This window comes from Nesoenas mayeri, assembly GCF_963082525.1.
Source record: "Nesoenas mayeri genome assembly, chromosome: 9".
Lineage (NCBI taxonomy): Eukaryota > Metazoa > Chordata > Aves > Columbiformes > Columbidae > Nesoenas > Nesoenas mayeri.
Genome location: NC_137557.1, coordinates 26,573,717 through 26,587,593, shown reverse-complemented (window position 1 = coordinate 26,587,593; position 13,877 = coordinate 26,573,717). Strand labels below are relative to the sequence as shown.

At 40.2% G+C, this 13,877-nt stretch overlaps 1 protein-coding gene across 3 annotated transcripts in view; it reads right to left on the bottom strand.

The window, feature by feature from the left end:
* RASA2 (RAS p21 protein activator 2) overlaps positions 1 to 12,768 on the bottom strand; it is a 47,256-nt gene extending 34,488 nt beyond the window's left edge. For 2 of the 3 annotated variants that reach the window (XR_013922531.1, XM_080350055.1), the window contains exons 1-3: positions 12,632 to 12,768; positions 5,982 to 6,087; positions 480 to 583 (exon numbers count right to left, since the gene is read on the bottom strand). Coding sequence is in view for 2 of the 3 variants with exons in the window: in XM_080350055.1 (XP_080206181.1) it covers positions 480 to 583; positions 5,982 to 6,087; positions 12,632 to 12,692 (271 nt within the window). In the remaining variant the exon portion in view is untranslated. The remainder of the gene's footprint in view (positions 1 to 479; positions 584 to 5,981; positions 6,088 to 12,631) is intronic. The other variant, XM_080350056.1, reaches the window with a different exon arrangement.
* Positions 12,769 to 13,877: the final 1,109 nt, after the last annotated feature.

Here is a 13,877-nt window from a genome sequence, read left to right as displayed (position 1 = left end):
GTAGTGGGGGGCAAGGAGGGGAAAATCCACTCCCTGTAAAAGCATTTTGTGGCAATGTATAAGTCACAAAGTTACAGGTTGCACTGAGAGAGACAAAAAGTTACCTATAAATCGTTTTAAGAATTATTCCACAATTGCAATTGTTGTGGAATTATTCCACAACTCATTCTCTAAAGACCTACAAGTAGGAACAATTATTTAAATATTCCAATGAAATGGAAGCGGAGAAAAACCAAATAGAATTTTAGAAAAATGTATTGAGACAATAATTATAAGACTATAAGATGTCCTATTAGCCTAAAAAATAAACATTTTAGTAGAATAAAGCAAGGAAACAAAATCCTCCTTTAAAAACTTTAAAGGAATGTTTAGTTTAAATGCACAATATACTGTTTTTAAAAATACATCACTTCAACAATTCTATGATACTGAAAATAGGCAAATGTTATGCAAGATGTAGATGGTATCCCAGAACTTACCTATACGCAGGTCTTTCTGTAAAACACTCTTATCATACATGTAGAAGGACAACCACTGGAATGGTCTTGGAATCTCAAAGTAAAACTCTTCCCCAAAATAAGGGCTGAAAAAAAAAAGACTGAAAGTTAAAACAGAAAAACACTTTACGTAATTTATACAGAAGACAAACACTGAAATGCTACATTTTTTACTCCAGTCACAGACCTTGGCTTTTAGACCTATACTTATCTGGCATCAAAACTTTCCACATCATTTCATTACAAGAACATACAATAACGCTGCAAGCTAAAACTACATGAAAATGCCTTACGTATTTTCAAAAAAGAAAAAAAAAAAACAAAACAGAGCGTACATGCAGAAGGTGGTGTATCCTCAGCAATTTTAATTCTGCTCTTCTGTCTGGAAATTATTTTGGTTGGTTCTCTACCCATCACAAATGACTTCCTGAGACACTCAAGTTTAATATTTCTCATTTTTTCATTCAGTACATGATTAAATTACATTAAAACACAAATTATTAATTACTTCATTAACTGACATTTGTTTAGCTCTAACTCCTGTGTCAAATTTGATGCTCAAAGATTCAGACCTGTAAACACCCATAAGCATTAACAACTAAAACAGAGCAGTGAAAAAGAGAAGCATTAATCTCAAATACACAGGTTCTCCTGCATGCTGAAATGGCCACATTTCTCCACCTAACAAAGTCAAATATAACGTTTACAGCTCATTCTCCTTAACTGCCATTTGCAGAGCCCTCAACATAACAAGACTCCGGGTTCCTCTATGACAGACACATTTCACACAGTGTGTTAGTATCTTAACTCAAGGTATTTATATGTCCATTAAACTTAGTGAGTACTTATGGATGCAATCATACCCAGCAGTCAGAACACTGTATTCCAAAAGACTGAAAAAAATCACAATGTCATTTGTGTCACTGCAAGCTGTGAATTCTGAAAATCAAGTGTATCCACAAAAAAACCCAACCCTGCTATTTTGTAACTACTGGATTCTTCCAGACTTCAAATACTCTCAGTTACAATGTATTAACATCACCAGAGAAAAGTGCGTAGCTTCATTAAACTAATTTTAGCCTCTGCTTTCTTTCTACAGGAAAGTACTGTGATGACACACCAAACCCAGAAACAAAGTTGTTAGTTGTAGTTTTTTGTTTGTTTCCCAGTAAAGTACCTTTCTGGCACTGTATTGCTACAATCCTTTATTAGACAAATACAAATGAGCTTATGTTTGGGACAATCAGTTCATAGAAATACCTACCCAAAAAGGTATCAGGAAGAACAGGATATCATCCCTACTCTATTCCCTTCAAAATAATTACATAAAACCCACCAAATGCTTAAGAAGCAATGATTCATTAAATAATTTAAAAATAAAAGCTGATAACTAACTTTAAAAGTGGGGAAACACACAGGTGAAAAATCTAGCATTCCAAATGTCAAGAACCAATTTCTAGAAACAAAAGCTTTAACTGCAGGAATTAATTATGAGGAATTTCACAAGTAAAAATGTTTCTTTTGTTCAAACACAAATCTTTTACTATAGGCTTCAAAGCAGACAAATCAGTATCAGCCTTTGGAGTACAGTGCGAAATAATTTAAGAATTCTCAGTTGAAACATTTCATTGTGGTTTTTCAGCCTCTCACTTTTTTTTTGTCACAGACAACCAATTCAGCTTTGATTTCAAGGGCTGGGTTGTTCTTGTCAGCACCATCACTAAAGGTATAAGTTCATGAGCATTACCTTTAGCAGAAGTACAGCCCTAAGCAGCCTCAATTTCCTTATTACCTTGGCTGCAGGTTTTAATTGTATTGACACAATGACTCAGACCAAAAAAAGATGAAACAAAGATTTATTTTACACTTGAGTCAATTTCATTATATAGGTGCCCTAACAGCTATATAATAATAGCTGCACCAGTACAAACAAAGAGATATTAATAGCCGGGCACTGGTATCAAGGGAAATTCTGCTACTAACTCAGCATCAGTCAGACAATATACATCAACAACTGCAGATCGCTAAGTGTTAAGTACCTATTCTTGCTGGATCTATGTAACTCTATGTATCCACTTACAATCAGATAATTAGTCTGTGACAGAGACTATAAGCAGAGACTCCCAAAAACCTATTTAGCAGCCACATCCAATGGCTAAAGAGAGCAAACTTCACAAGAACTCAGCCACTAACAATCATTATTTTGACCGCAACAGTACATGACATCCCAGATTTGGCAAGAAAAAACAGGTCAATAGTATGAGCATAAATAGAAGGTAATGCATTGTTTTATTCATGTTGATAAGTATTTCTTTACCTGGATTAACACTACTGCCTTATAAACCAGTTGTTGATTATTCTTCAGCAAAGTATAAGGCACAGAGAGAATATTTAAGGGGAAGAATACAAAGGATCAGTAAATAAATTCTTAAGTGGATATAGAACTGGCTGAAGGAGTAAAATATGTTATACCAATGAGGAAAAATTAAAATGTAGAACTTACTCAACCTGTTCCTCAGGGATTCAGTCAGTTTAGTACTTTCATTTGTGACTTTGATGAAACAACTTTAAGACTGTGGTGGATACAAAATTAGAAGATGGTGCTAATTCAAAGGAAGACCAGACTGTTATACAGGAAGAACTGGATTACAGTAATACAGGAGATTAAATTTAAATGAGTGACATATTCCTTTGTTCTTCCCTTCCTTGTTACATTTAACTGGCAGTTCTACAACGTCCACTGACCAATGCACCTAGAGCTATCATTTGATAAAAGCAACGGTTACAGCAACAAATAATTAATTTTTGCTATAACCTTGCATTCACATGAGGTTCAGTTTGAAAAAAATAAACTTAATTTAGTTCAAATAAAATAACGCAACACACACATACTGCAACCCCTCCACAACCCAATTCTTTACATTTGACCACAGATATCTGAGGAGGCCCGTGGATTTTCTTTCAGCTTTCCAAGGGAAAAAAATTTCTTTCTTCAGAAGCCACAGAAAACCCACATCATGCCAAAAAATATTTATTGAGTCATATTCAAAATACCCTTCTTTCACTTCAGTATTAATTCATGGCTTTATAACTTTGAAAAAATCATTTGTTTCACATTTGCACTCTAACAATAACCCCAGTACCAGTGGAAGCTCAAACCTATCTGCACATTTAAAAAATACATTTCTTCATTAGTTTTCAGTCACTGTAGTCAAAGATCATTTTAATTCTAGTGCTAACTACTTCCACAGATATTTGACTAGCTGATATTCATAGAATACAATTTAGATTACAGCTAGTATAAATTTGCAACTCAATATGGTGACAAAAAGAAACTGTGAATTACATGTATAAGAAAAAGCAAGCAAATAAAAGAAAACAATTAAATTCTAAGTTATATTTATGACTACAATTATCCTGTGCTACACCTTACTGAAAAGCAAATTATAAAGTTTTCAGACTAATAAGAGATCAGAGCTTTCATCCTCCCTTCCAGTACCTCTAGGTTAGTACAGTATTCTAGCTCAACACAGTAATAAGCAGCAAGATGGTATAATCAAGTTTCTGGAACAAGTGCCAGCCTTCCTAACTGCATACACGCTAGTAATCAAGTATAAGCATGCAACTCCAGTTGCTGCTTATACAGGATGACTTATTTCATTACATCTCATCAGTTTGTACAGAACCCTACTTATGCTTCGAATCTAATTTAACACAGCCATAATGCAGAGGATGAAGGAGTTCCCTATGTAGTGAGTGGAGACAATGGCACCTACAGGCAAAGAGTGATCCAGAACACTGACTTTTAACTCCTAATAAAATGTTCTCAGCTTCATATCACCTGAAAATTCTCAATTTGAGGGGAAGGAGGTGCATGTGTGTCACTTAAGACCCATCCCCCAACTGTTGTTTTGTTACAGTGATACTTTTCTTCCTTTCCTCTCTAAAGTACTAATGGCATCGTTTCCATTTAAACAAGTTTCAGATAAAACTTCAGTACTATTTAAAACAATTTTGATCTATCTAAGGTGATGTATTTTATCAAATGTTTTACTATGCAGTTAATACTTATTATCAGGTGGTAAAAGTAGACAAATTCAATCATTTTTAAACTGAATATAATAAAAACATCTGCGTAAACATTAAATATAACAGGTCGTGTTTCTAAATATAGTAGCAACTTTCAGGGTTTCAATTATTAACATGTCAAATATCAGACAGCAAAGTCTGTTGGGCTCCCCTTCACTCATCAAACTCCTGTCTATTTGAAGGCGAAATTTTCAGTTTCTGCTTTATTAACAGAGTCTGTTCAACATTCTTCTCTAAAGGATTATTCAAATAGAGTCTGTTCAAGATCCTTCTCTAAAGGATTATTCAGCAGAGTTTGTTTTGGTAATTGATCTCAATTTCAGCCAGTTAAATTCTAAAAGTCTTCTGGATCTCACTATAGCAGTTACAGATCAGGAGGATGAGCAATATATTTCTTCCTGATTGCATGTATATCATGTCTGCTTTTCATACAAAAGCATAAGGAGGCTATAAAATGATGTTTTGAAAATGTAAAATTCCCTATTTAAATTTGTCATATGAGAAGTATCTTGTTCTTTACCTGGAAGCATCCAGAGATGGCTCAAAGATCAGACACTAATAATAAAACCACTGGAAACAAGAAGAATCAGGAAAATTTTCAAAAGTTTCAACAGGCTTTCTGGGTTTTAAGAAGGTGGTTTAATGCCTCCTCCAGGTAACAAACTGTCACTCAGTCACTGAACAATGCAGCTGCAACAATGCTACATTGTGGGTCACTAGTGAATTTAAAGCTTTGAGACATAAAAGGACCTACACTGCTGCATCTATGTTATCATGACTCTTTTGTTCGATTGTTTTAAGGCTCTACGACAGAAGCACAATCTACCACTAAGCACTGCTTAGGCAGGCAAAGCAAGTCATGCTGTGCCAGTACAGCTTATAGTGCCCAAAACAAGAATTTCAGGAGAGAAGGAGGCCTGTTCAGGGGGACACGCAACAGTGCACAAAACTCATACATGGAAAAGTTCCAGTTCCTTCATTCTAGAAACAGGTTTTACAAGACCGACACTAAAAGCAAAATTCCACTAATACAGACCAACATGTCAGAAGTAGGAAATAACATGGAGAACAACTACCAAGCAGATTGCTTTCCCTTGAAAACAACCTGGCAAGAAAAAGAATGTTACGCTGCCCGATGGTACAGAATAAAGTAATAGTGAAATACGTTTTAGCTTCATTTTTAAAACCACTGTTCTACTCACCAGCCTTGATTTTGTCCTATTTCAACTACTCTCATGATTTACACTTTGCTGTAACATTTCTGAGTAGTTGCCACAAGTCAGCTTTCAATTGAAAGAGGTATAAGCAAAACCACATGCACATTGATACATATCTTGTTTTTAATCTGAACTGAGGCAGTCCTGCCTATCATCTCCATTGAAAAATTAAGCTTACCTTAAAGATTTTTCAACTACTTGTGTACGGAAAACTTCTTCTTGGTCCAAGTTTATGGTACAGAAAAAGTCTCTCATTTTGTTGGGTACTAAGTGTTTGGCGTCATCTGTAAATAAATAAAAAAAAAAGACCGTAAATATTGAGGGGGAGAAACCCACAAAGTATTAGGCGTAAGAATTTTACAGTTTTAACGCATGTCCAAAATTTACTTTTCCATTCAGTTAGCACACATTTCCACATTTGTTTTCAATTCACAAGATCCAACAGCGAGCAGGAATTGCTCCATCCTGCTCCACCAGAAATGAGAGCCAACAGGAGCAGGACGGCGCTGACTCATGGCCACTGCTTCCTGCAGCACCTGCACTTTCCCTAGAGAGGGCTCCTCTTGGGCTTGACCCCGAGCAGCTTGCTAAATCTGAGAAGCTCACAGCCTGAGGTGATACAGCACGAGGTCATAAGACCAAGACATAATCTGGTTGAGCTATTGTTCACTTCGTACTTTCTCCGCAAATGTTTTGGCTAAAGGAAGCTGATTAATAAGAACTTACTGATCAAATCTTTCTTTCATTTCCCACAATGAACAGCTGATTTTAAGTTGGCTGATATATTCTCAAAGGTTCAGCTATAAGCACTGTCTATTTCTTTCTAACTGTCCAGTCTAGTAGAAAACAGAAAATCACCTACTGACTAGATGCAACATGCATAAGAACAAGTAGAAAAGGAAGTTTCTAATGAGACACGATGATTGCCAACACAGAAACACAAAGATTTGCTGCATATTGAGTGTAAGCCGCTGCAATAACACAGGCTGGACACCAGACAGCCCATTAGAAAATGGTTACTTTTAAGTAGTTACAGCTAAAAAACCCCAAGTCCCAATGTTCAAATGGGAAAGCTCTTCCAAAATCTGAACACCAAAGATATCTACATTTATTTACAGCAACACTGTCCTTTAGCTTAAACAGTTATTTCCCACTGGATATTTCCTTCCCCCCTTGATGTTTTTGAAGACCACAGACACTTTTCACCTTTCATTCTGCTAAAAGAAACAAGACAAGCTTTTCTGATACTCTCACGAGAGGCTCCTAATCAGTAAGTAGCCACTGTCTGTCCCTGTTCCACTTTAATTGTTGTATAATATTAAACACAGGAAACCAGAACTATACTCTGCATTATGTCTTAACCAGGACCTTTTACAGTAGCGTTCATCATTACCCACTACTGGAAATTCCCCTCCCAAAGAAACTTGGAATCAACATTATCTAAACTTTTTCTAAGGTATTAAAAAGTAATAGGACGAAAACTACATCAAAGTACTGAGTTTTAATTACGTCTGTATAACATAACACCTCCACTTTCAAAGAACACAGCTTGAAACTGTATTTGAAGTGTCATACATATGTTCCTTTTTTTAAAAAACTGCATCTATGAAGGAGAGTGGAATAAGCTTTATTGTCTAAGCTGTTAAGATGTAAAATCAGAATTTTGTTTTCTCTCTCTCTTTTCCCCAGCCCCCCTCCATTTTTTTCAGGTTAAATAGATAATTACAGTCTTGGAAGTTAAGTAAGTAATGTCTGGTGCTGGAAAGGCTACCACAACTGTGTCTGAACAGTGACAGTTTAACGGGGACAGAGACTGAACTTCGTGCATTTTCTGAGTCTGGGAACGTACATGGATGGAAAGAATGAACAGATGCTTAAGTAACTTCCACAGTTAAAACTTGTGCTCTCAGAAGCGTCTATGAGCTTTTCATCAGTTTGGGTGTGGGAGAGGAGGAAGTCTACATATTATTTTTAAACACCACACAATGTTGACAGATTGAGACGGAACATTACTTTTAAAAAAAATCTATTTTAATAAAACATACAAAAAAAAAATTACAAAAATAAAGAGGTTAGTAGTTCCCAGAGACTTCTGATACTGTAGTTTGTCAAGAACTGAATACATCAGTTGTTCCTGATAAGAAAATTTGGTTTTTAGTTAATACTCTATAGGTAAAAATAGGATGGTGAAGCTAAAGTATTTAAGATATAACATTATTTAAATGGCACTGTAAAGGCACTGTATAGTGTACTTTGAAAGTAAATCACAATTACTATAGCTTTGTGTTTTCTTAGAGTAAAAATGAAATATTTCTACATAAGTCACAATTTTTATTTCTATTATACTGCAGACTTTCAGTATTAATAGAAAATTTACACCCAAGGGAATAGAAGAAATACAAGTTTTGATTTTCTAATGAGATTAAAAACTTTATTGTGTAGCCCAAGTGTTTAGCTTTAAAGCACACACAAATCTATTGAGTTTTTGGGAGGAAGCGGGGATGATTCTCAGTTCTGAGTTAAAAATAACCTCAGAGAACTTGTCAGGTGAAGTACACGAGATTTCATATCTTTCCAAACACCTCTTAATATCTGTGACTGTGGGGGACTCTTCAGCTATGTAGTGATCCAATTTAGAATTCTAAGCAGCTTCTTAAGCAACAAAAATGTACAAGTCTCTGACTGATTACACTGCCTTACTTTTCCCTCAAAAACCTAAGGCTATAATGGTTGCATAAAAATCAAGTATGAACAACACCAGACACCTGCTCAAAAGTTTAGATTTTCAGTGCATTCATCAAGTATGCAATTCTGAATTCCGAAGACCACACATATTTCACTGTTCAAAGGATGCAAAGGAAAAAAGTTAAGAAGTGAGAGAAGCATATTGAGGAAATACACACCAGTGTTTTCCAAGAGTTTGTTTAGGAAGTGGAGGTAGTATGAATGGTTAGTCAGAAGCACTAAATGAAGTTGTTTTGGGGAGAAAAATTAAACACATTTTAGATCTAACTGTGGAACTACATTTCAAGACTCTTCACAGAGGCTGCCATTTAAAACTACATAGTGTGATACTTAAACTTGCCCTATAAATGGTGAAATGTGCAACTGATGAAACAGCAGGAATAACTTATTTATTTTGTATCAACCACATCAATTCACCAGTTTTGGTCACCAGACTAACATAGACCAGAAATTATTTTCAAATTACACAGTTAGTAGCCTAATTCAATAGGGAAACCATGAAATGCATCACTGAAATAATAAACATCAACCTTTTTATTTTGAAAATACAGAAGTTCACAATTGCAATTAGTTACCTGACTTGTAAACTCACTAACTTTATTGCCACTCAGCCACTTTGGGAAAATAGCAAAAAAATAACATCAGTAATTTAAAAAACAAAAGAAAACACCATCCTTTGGCCAATGATGCATATTAGTTTGGCTTTTAAATATTTAGAAAATATTGTTTAGGTTCTCTATATAAATACCTAGTAAAACCTCACTTCAAGATAAGATTAGATCAAACAAAAGCGAAAATCTGCAATGATAATAAAAACTCAAGTGTTAGAGCAATAGGAATTCAGGTGTACAACTTTTAACGAATTCAAACTCTCCATATTATTTTAATTTATGAGTTAGTAATAACAGAGCTAATAATAATAGCAGTGGAGCAACCTATCAAATTCAGTGGTTCTGTCAAACTCCTTTGTCTGCACAGCATTTATTAAATGTAGATACCACATGAAAATATCAAGTTAAAGCTTGTTCATTGTTAACAGTTTATCAGAAACTGAGCAAAAGCCAGAAGTGGGATACATTAATGCTATTAGCTATATCCTCTGTTCAGTCAAAGTACGCAATCAGCGTACACCCTCCAACAGGGACTGCAAACGAAGAAATTTAGAAGACATTAAGGCACAAAAACTCCTAAGTATTCACTTCACAGGACTGAACATATCATATAGCAACAATGAGATTCACTCCAGGAGCACGGCACAATCTGAGATAACCACACAGTGCTAACAACTCAGTGCAACAAGTCTGGAAAAGAACTTTGTCAAAGGAGCTCTAGGAGACCACACAGACATCTTCCAAGTGCTCCACCAACACAGGTTTCAGGAAACTCACTAAAAACCAAAACAAATAAAATCACTTACCACCTTAAAACATACTACTGTATGTCATAAAGGGAAAAGAGAAGCTAGATATACAGCTTAAAACACTACACTATGAGATATGCCTAAATCGACATCATATTCACGTACCATTGTAAAGTGCTTTTGTCATTACTATGACACAGAAAATAGAGCCACCAATATAAAAGAGTTGTCATAAAGAAAAGAGAGGCCTTCAGTGAGTTTCTGGTGGAAATCTGCTAAAGTGTAATGCCATATTTTCAAAAAAATATTATGGGATCTTAAGCTGGTAAGACCAATTCACCTTGCCTCTTGAGAATAGGAGGCAGGAGACTGGCTGTAAACACTGGTAAACCAAAAAACAGAGTACCAGGGACTGCACATGTTTTCCTCCTCCGTTTCTTCACTGCTAGGTATGTAACAGCAACTTAAGCCACCTTCAAGTATATACCCCAATGCTAAACCTGTAGTGATGATTTGTATAACATCACTAACTTTAAATTTTACCATCTATTTGTGTATTGTAAAACAACAATCTAAATAAGAGCTTACTACAGATGGTGTTTTCTATACTGTAGAATTACACAGAACTGACACTACCTCATTAAAACTACCGCACTCTCTCGCACAACACACATAAAATAAGTCAGTGTTAAGTCTTGTAGCAGCTTAAATGCCAACAAAGCTTAGACGCAGAAATGTATTCCACTTCTAAGAAACATGTTACAAGGAATTCTTACAGACTATGCACATTAACTTCCCGAAGTGAGGTCTGCTGTTGCTAAACCCTCCAGATCCAGAAGAATGACATAATTACATTTGGCTATTACTGTTCATTCAGAGTGTTTTCCCCTAAAAAAACACATTAGTAAAATACTAGCAAGAAGTGAAAATAAAGCAGTATGTGCTGCGCAAAGAAGCCAAGAGTGCATCTAGGGATCCGATGGTTTACACGTTTCCACAGTATAACTACCTCATCTTTTTTTTAAAAAAAAAAAAAACAATGGGTTTGTTTTGTTAGAATAAACAAGTTGGTTTATGAAGAGGTTTTGACACTGTTTTAAGACACGTCTCCTATTGCAGCTATTACTTCCACTCATTTTACAAATGGGCTCCTACAGTTCTTACAGGGTCCATCTTCGGCAACCAACTTCTCATGTATTTCCTAGGAAGCAGGTCATAGTTGTTGGTTTACCATCACTTTTGCCAGGTAAACAGACATTCTCAAGTTACAATACAACTGCAGGCTCAATCCAGAACACATAAATGGGACACTAAGATTAGTTTCGATGTAAGCCTCAAGACATTTTGGGTTTTGTCTTTTAACGCTTAATGGAAGAGCTTTATCAGGTTCAAGTATCACAACATGTAAAATTCTTTGAATGTTGTGCTCTCCAGTACTGACAAAAACTTTATGATATAAGTTAGGAAGCAGAGTTGTGTCAACAAATAAGTTAGCTTCAGTCATAACTGCCTTAGTTTCAAAATTAACAGCTTTTTCTCTTTAAAGGCAAGCTGGTATGTATTATTTCTGTGGTAAGTGCTACCAACACAAGATCTCAGTAAGTGTGTGTTCAGCCTTGCCTACTCAGCAGGCAATCACTCTTTATTGTTAACGCTGGAACAGTTGCAGCTCCAGCTATACTCTATGCAGCCTCCTGTTTTCATGACCTAGTCTTCTATTTACTGAAGACACATTCAAGTCTATACTGCCTTACAATATCTAAGTAAACACGACTCCATTCCTCCACCAAATCTAGTCCTTCAAAAGGTTTTCACAACCGGTTCTCAGTCCCAGCGCCATGCCCAATTCAACTTGTTTTGCTTCATTCTCAAAAAAGTCGATCGGCTGCGTGAGAAAGGAAATAAACGGGTTGCATCTGAATGGTATGAATGTGTTTCGATACCTCTGAGGAAGCCGCGGCACATCCTGTTTCTGCCGTGCTGCGGGGCGCTCCCCGGCCCCACGCCGCGCCGCCCTCCCGGCCCCCCCTCCCCCCTCATCCCTCGGTTTCCCACGTTACTGAGTGTACAGGTATTTTTAGTCAGCACTTCCTAACCACCAAAATAAAGTCACCAGCCTCTCTCTGCCTCCCTCTCACTCGCACACACGCTACACAAAGAAACAGAAGCATTAATGACCGTTTCCAGAACAGCACTCTACCACCAACTTCCTGCACATCAATAATTTCGCAATTTCTGCTTGACAAACAGACTCCGATACCCGAGGTCTGGACGGGAGGGGGGCATTTTTGCCCGCCCGCCGCCTCAAGGAAGCCCTCGGAGCACCGAGCGCTCCCCAGCGCCTCCGGGGCCCCAACGGCCCCGCCGCATCCCGCCCTCCCGCCCGGCCCCGGGGCCGCGCCGACCCCGGCCCTCCCGGCCCCGCCAGCACGTGCCGGCCGCGCCCGCCGCACAAGCCCTTCCCGGCGCCGCCTCAGCGCGGCCCCGGCCCCGCAGGCTCCATCTCCTCCCGCCCGGCCCGGGGACAACGCCGCGAGGAGCAGCCGGCCCTCAGCGCCCCCCGCCCCGCGGCCCCAACGGCCGTCGCGCGAGCGTCCGCCCGTCCCGCCGCGGGGCGGGAGAGGGAACGGCCACCTGAGCGCGGCGGCCCCGGGCGCCCGCCCGGCCCGGCCTGGCCCTGCCCGACCCGCCGCAGCCCGCGCCGGGCACCGCGCCGCACTTACAGATCTTCCCGCGGAGGTTCTGCAACACCCGCACCTCGTCGCCGCCGTCCCCGGCCGCCATCGCGCCAGCGCCGCCGCCTGCGCAGTGCGGTGCGCCGCAGGGGGAAGGGAGCGGCGCGGCCCCGCCGCACACCCGCGAGCCGCCCCGCGCTGCCGCCCCGCCCCGCGCTGCCGCCCCGCCCCCGCTGGCCGCCGCCCTCGGGGGCACCAGACTCCGAAGAGCGGCGGGGGGCGGTGGGGCGCATGCGCGCTGGCTCCCGCCTCCCAGCAGGCCTTTGCGCGGCGGCTCCGCCCTCGCTATGCGCGGGGACCGGCCCGGGCAGCTCCTGCCGACCGGCCCGGCCCGAGGGGTCTTGCTGTTGTGTTCCCGCCTCCCGCGGTGCTCGGTGGTGCCGGCTGCTCCTGCAGCTTCACCGCTCCCTGCCTTTGTGTGCCCCGCGCGGGGGCGGAGGCACTGAGATCAGGGCGCGTTAGGTGCCTGTATTACCGTGTCAGCGCATTAAACGGCAGAAACGAGTGACGGAGCCGGTCGCGTTGATTTGCGGTCCGCGGGTGCCCGCTTCACTGCGAAGCTGCGGCGGCTTTGGTCGAATCTTCTCCTGCTGTCTCTTGTTCGCGTTGGCCGGCTCGGCCATGGCAGAAATGCCATAAAACGAGGAGGAAATGGTTCGGCTTCCAGTGCTGCCCAGAAAGCCCGTGCTGTGGCTGGAACGGGCGACGCTTCGCCCACTGGAGCCCGCAGACAGCTGAAGGCCTTAGCCGCTCATAGAGCAGCTCGCCTCCAGCAAGAATTGCCTCATATTTTAAACCGACATTTATTGAAGACACAGATCCTGAGGTGGAACTCCGGGATGTTGCATGTGGAGCTGGCCCCGGTCCCACGCGGGCGGTGGGTCCTGTCTGAGCTCCAGGACCCACCAGCTGCCAGCAGCGGGGGCCTGGCCAGTTCGGTGACACTCAGGTGTCACATCAGCATCCAGGCCCTGTAGGCCGAGCCTGGTGGCAGCCTTTAGTGACCGACATACCCTAAAGCAGCAGGCTAAAAAACTGTTTGAGGAAGCAGTAGAGGCCTAGGAAGCCCTCTTCAGTCTGTCCTTCTATTAAAGCAAAGGGAAGCTTGGAAACTGTCAGGTCAGCATCTGTCATTTGTTTCTAATTGAAATCCCCTGCTGTGATGCTCTGACTGTTTTATTTCTCCTGCAAAAATCTTGCTATTATTATTAAGATAGAGCATCAAGCCTTGTAA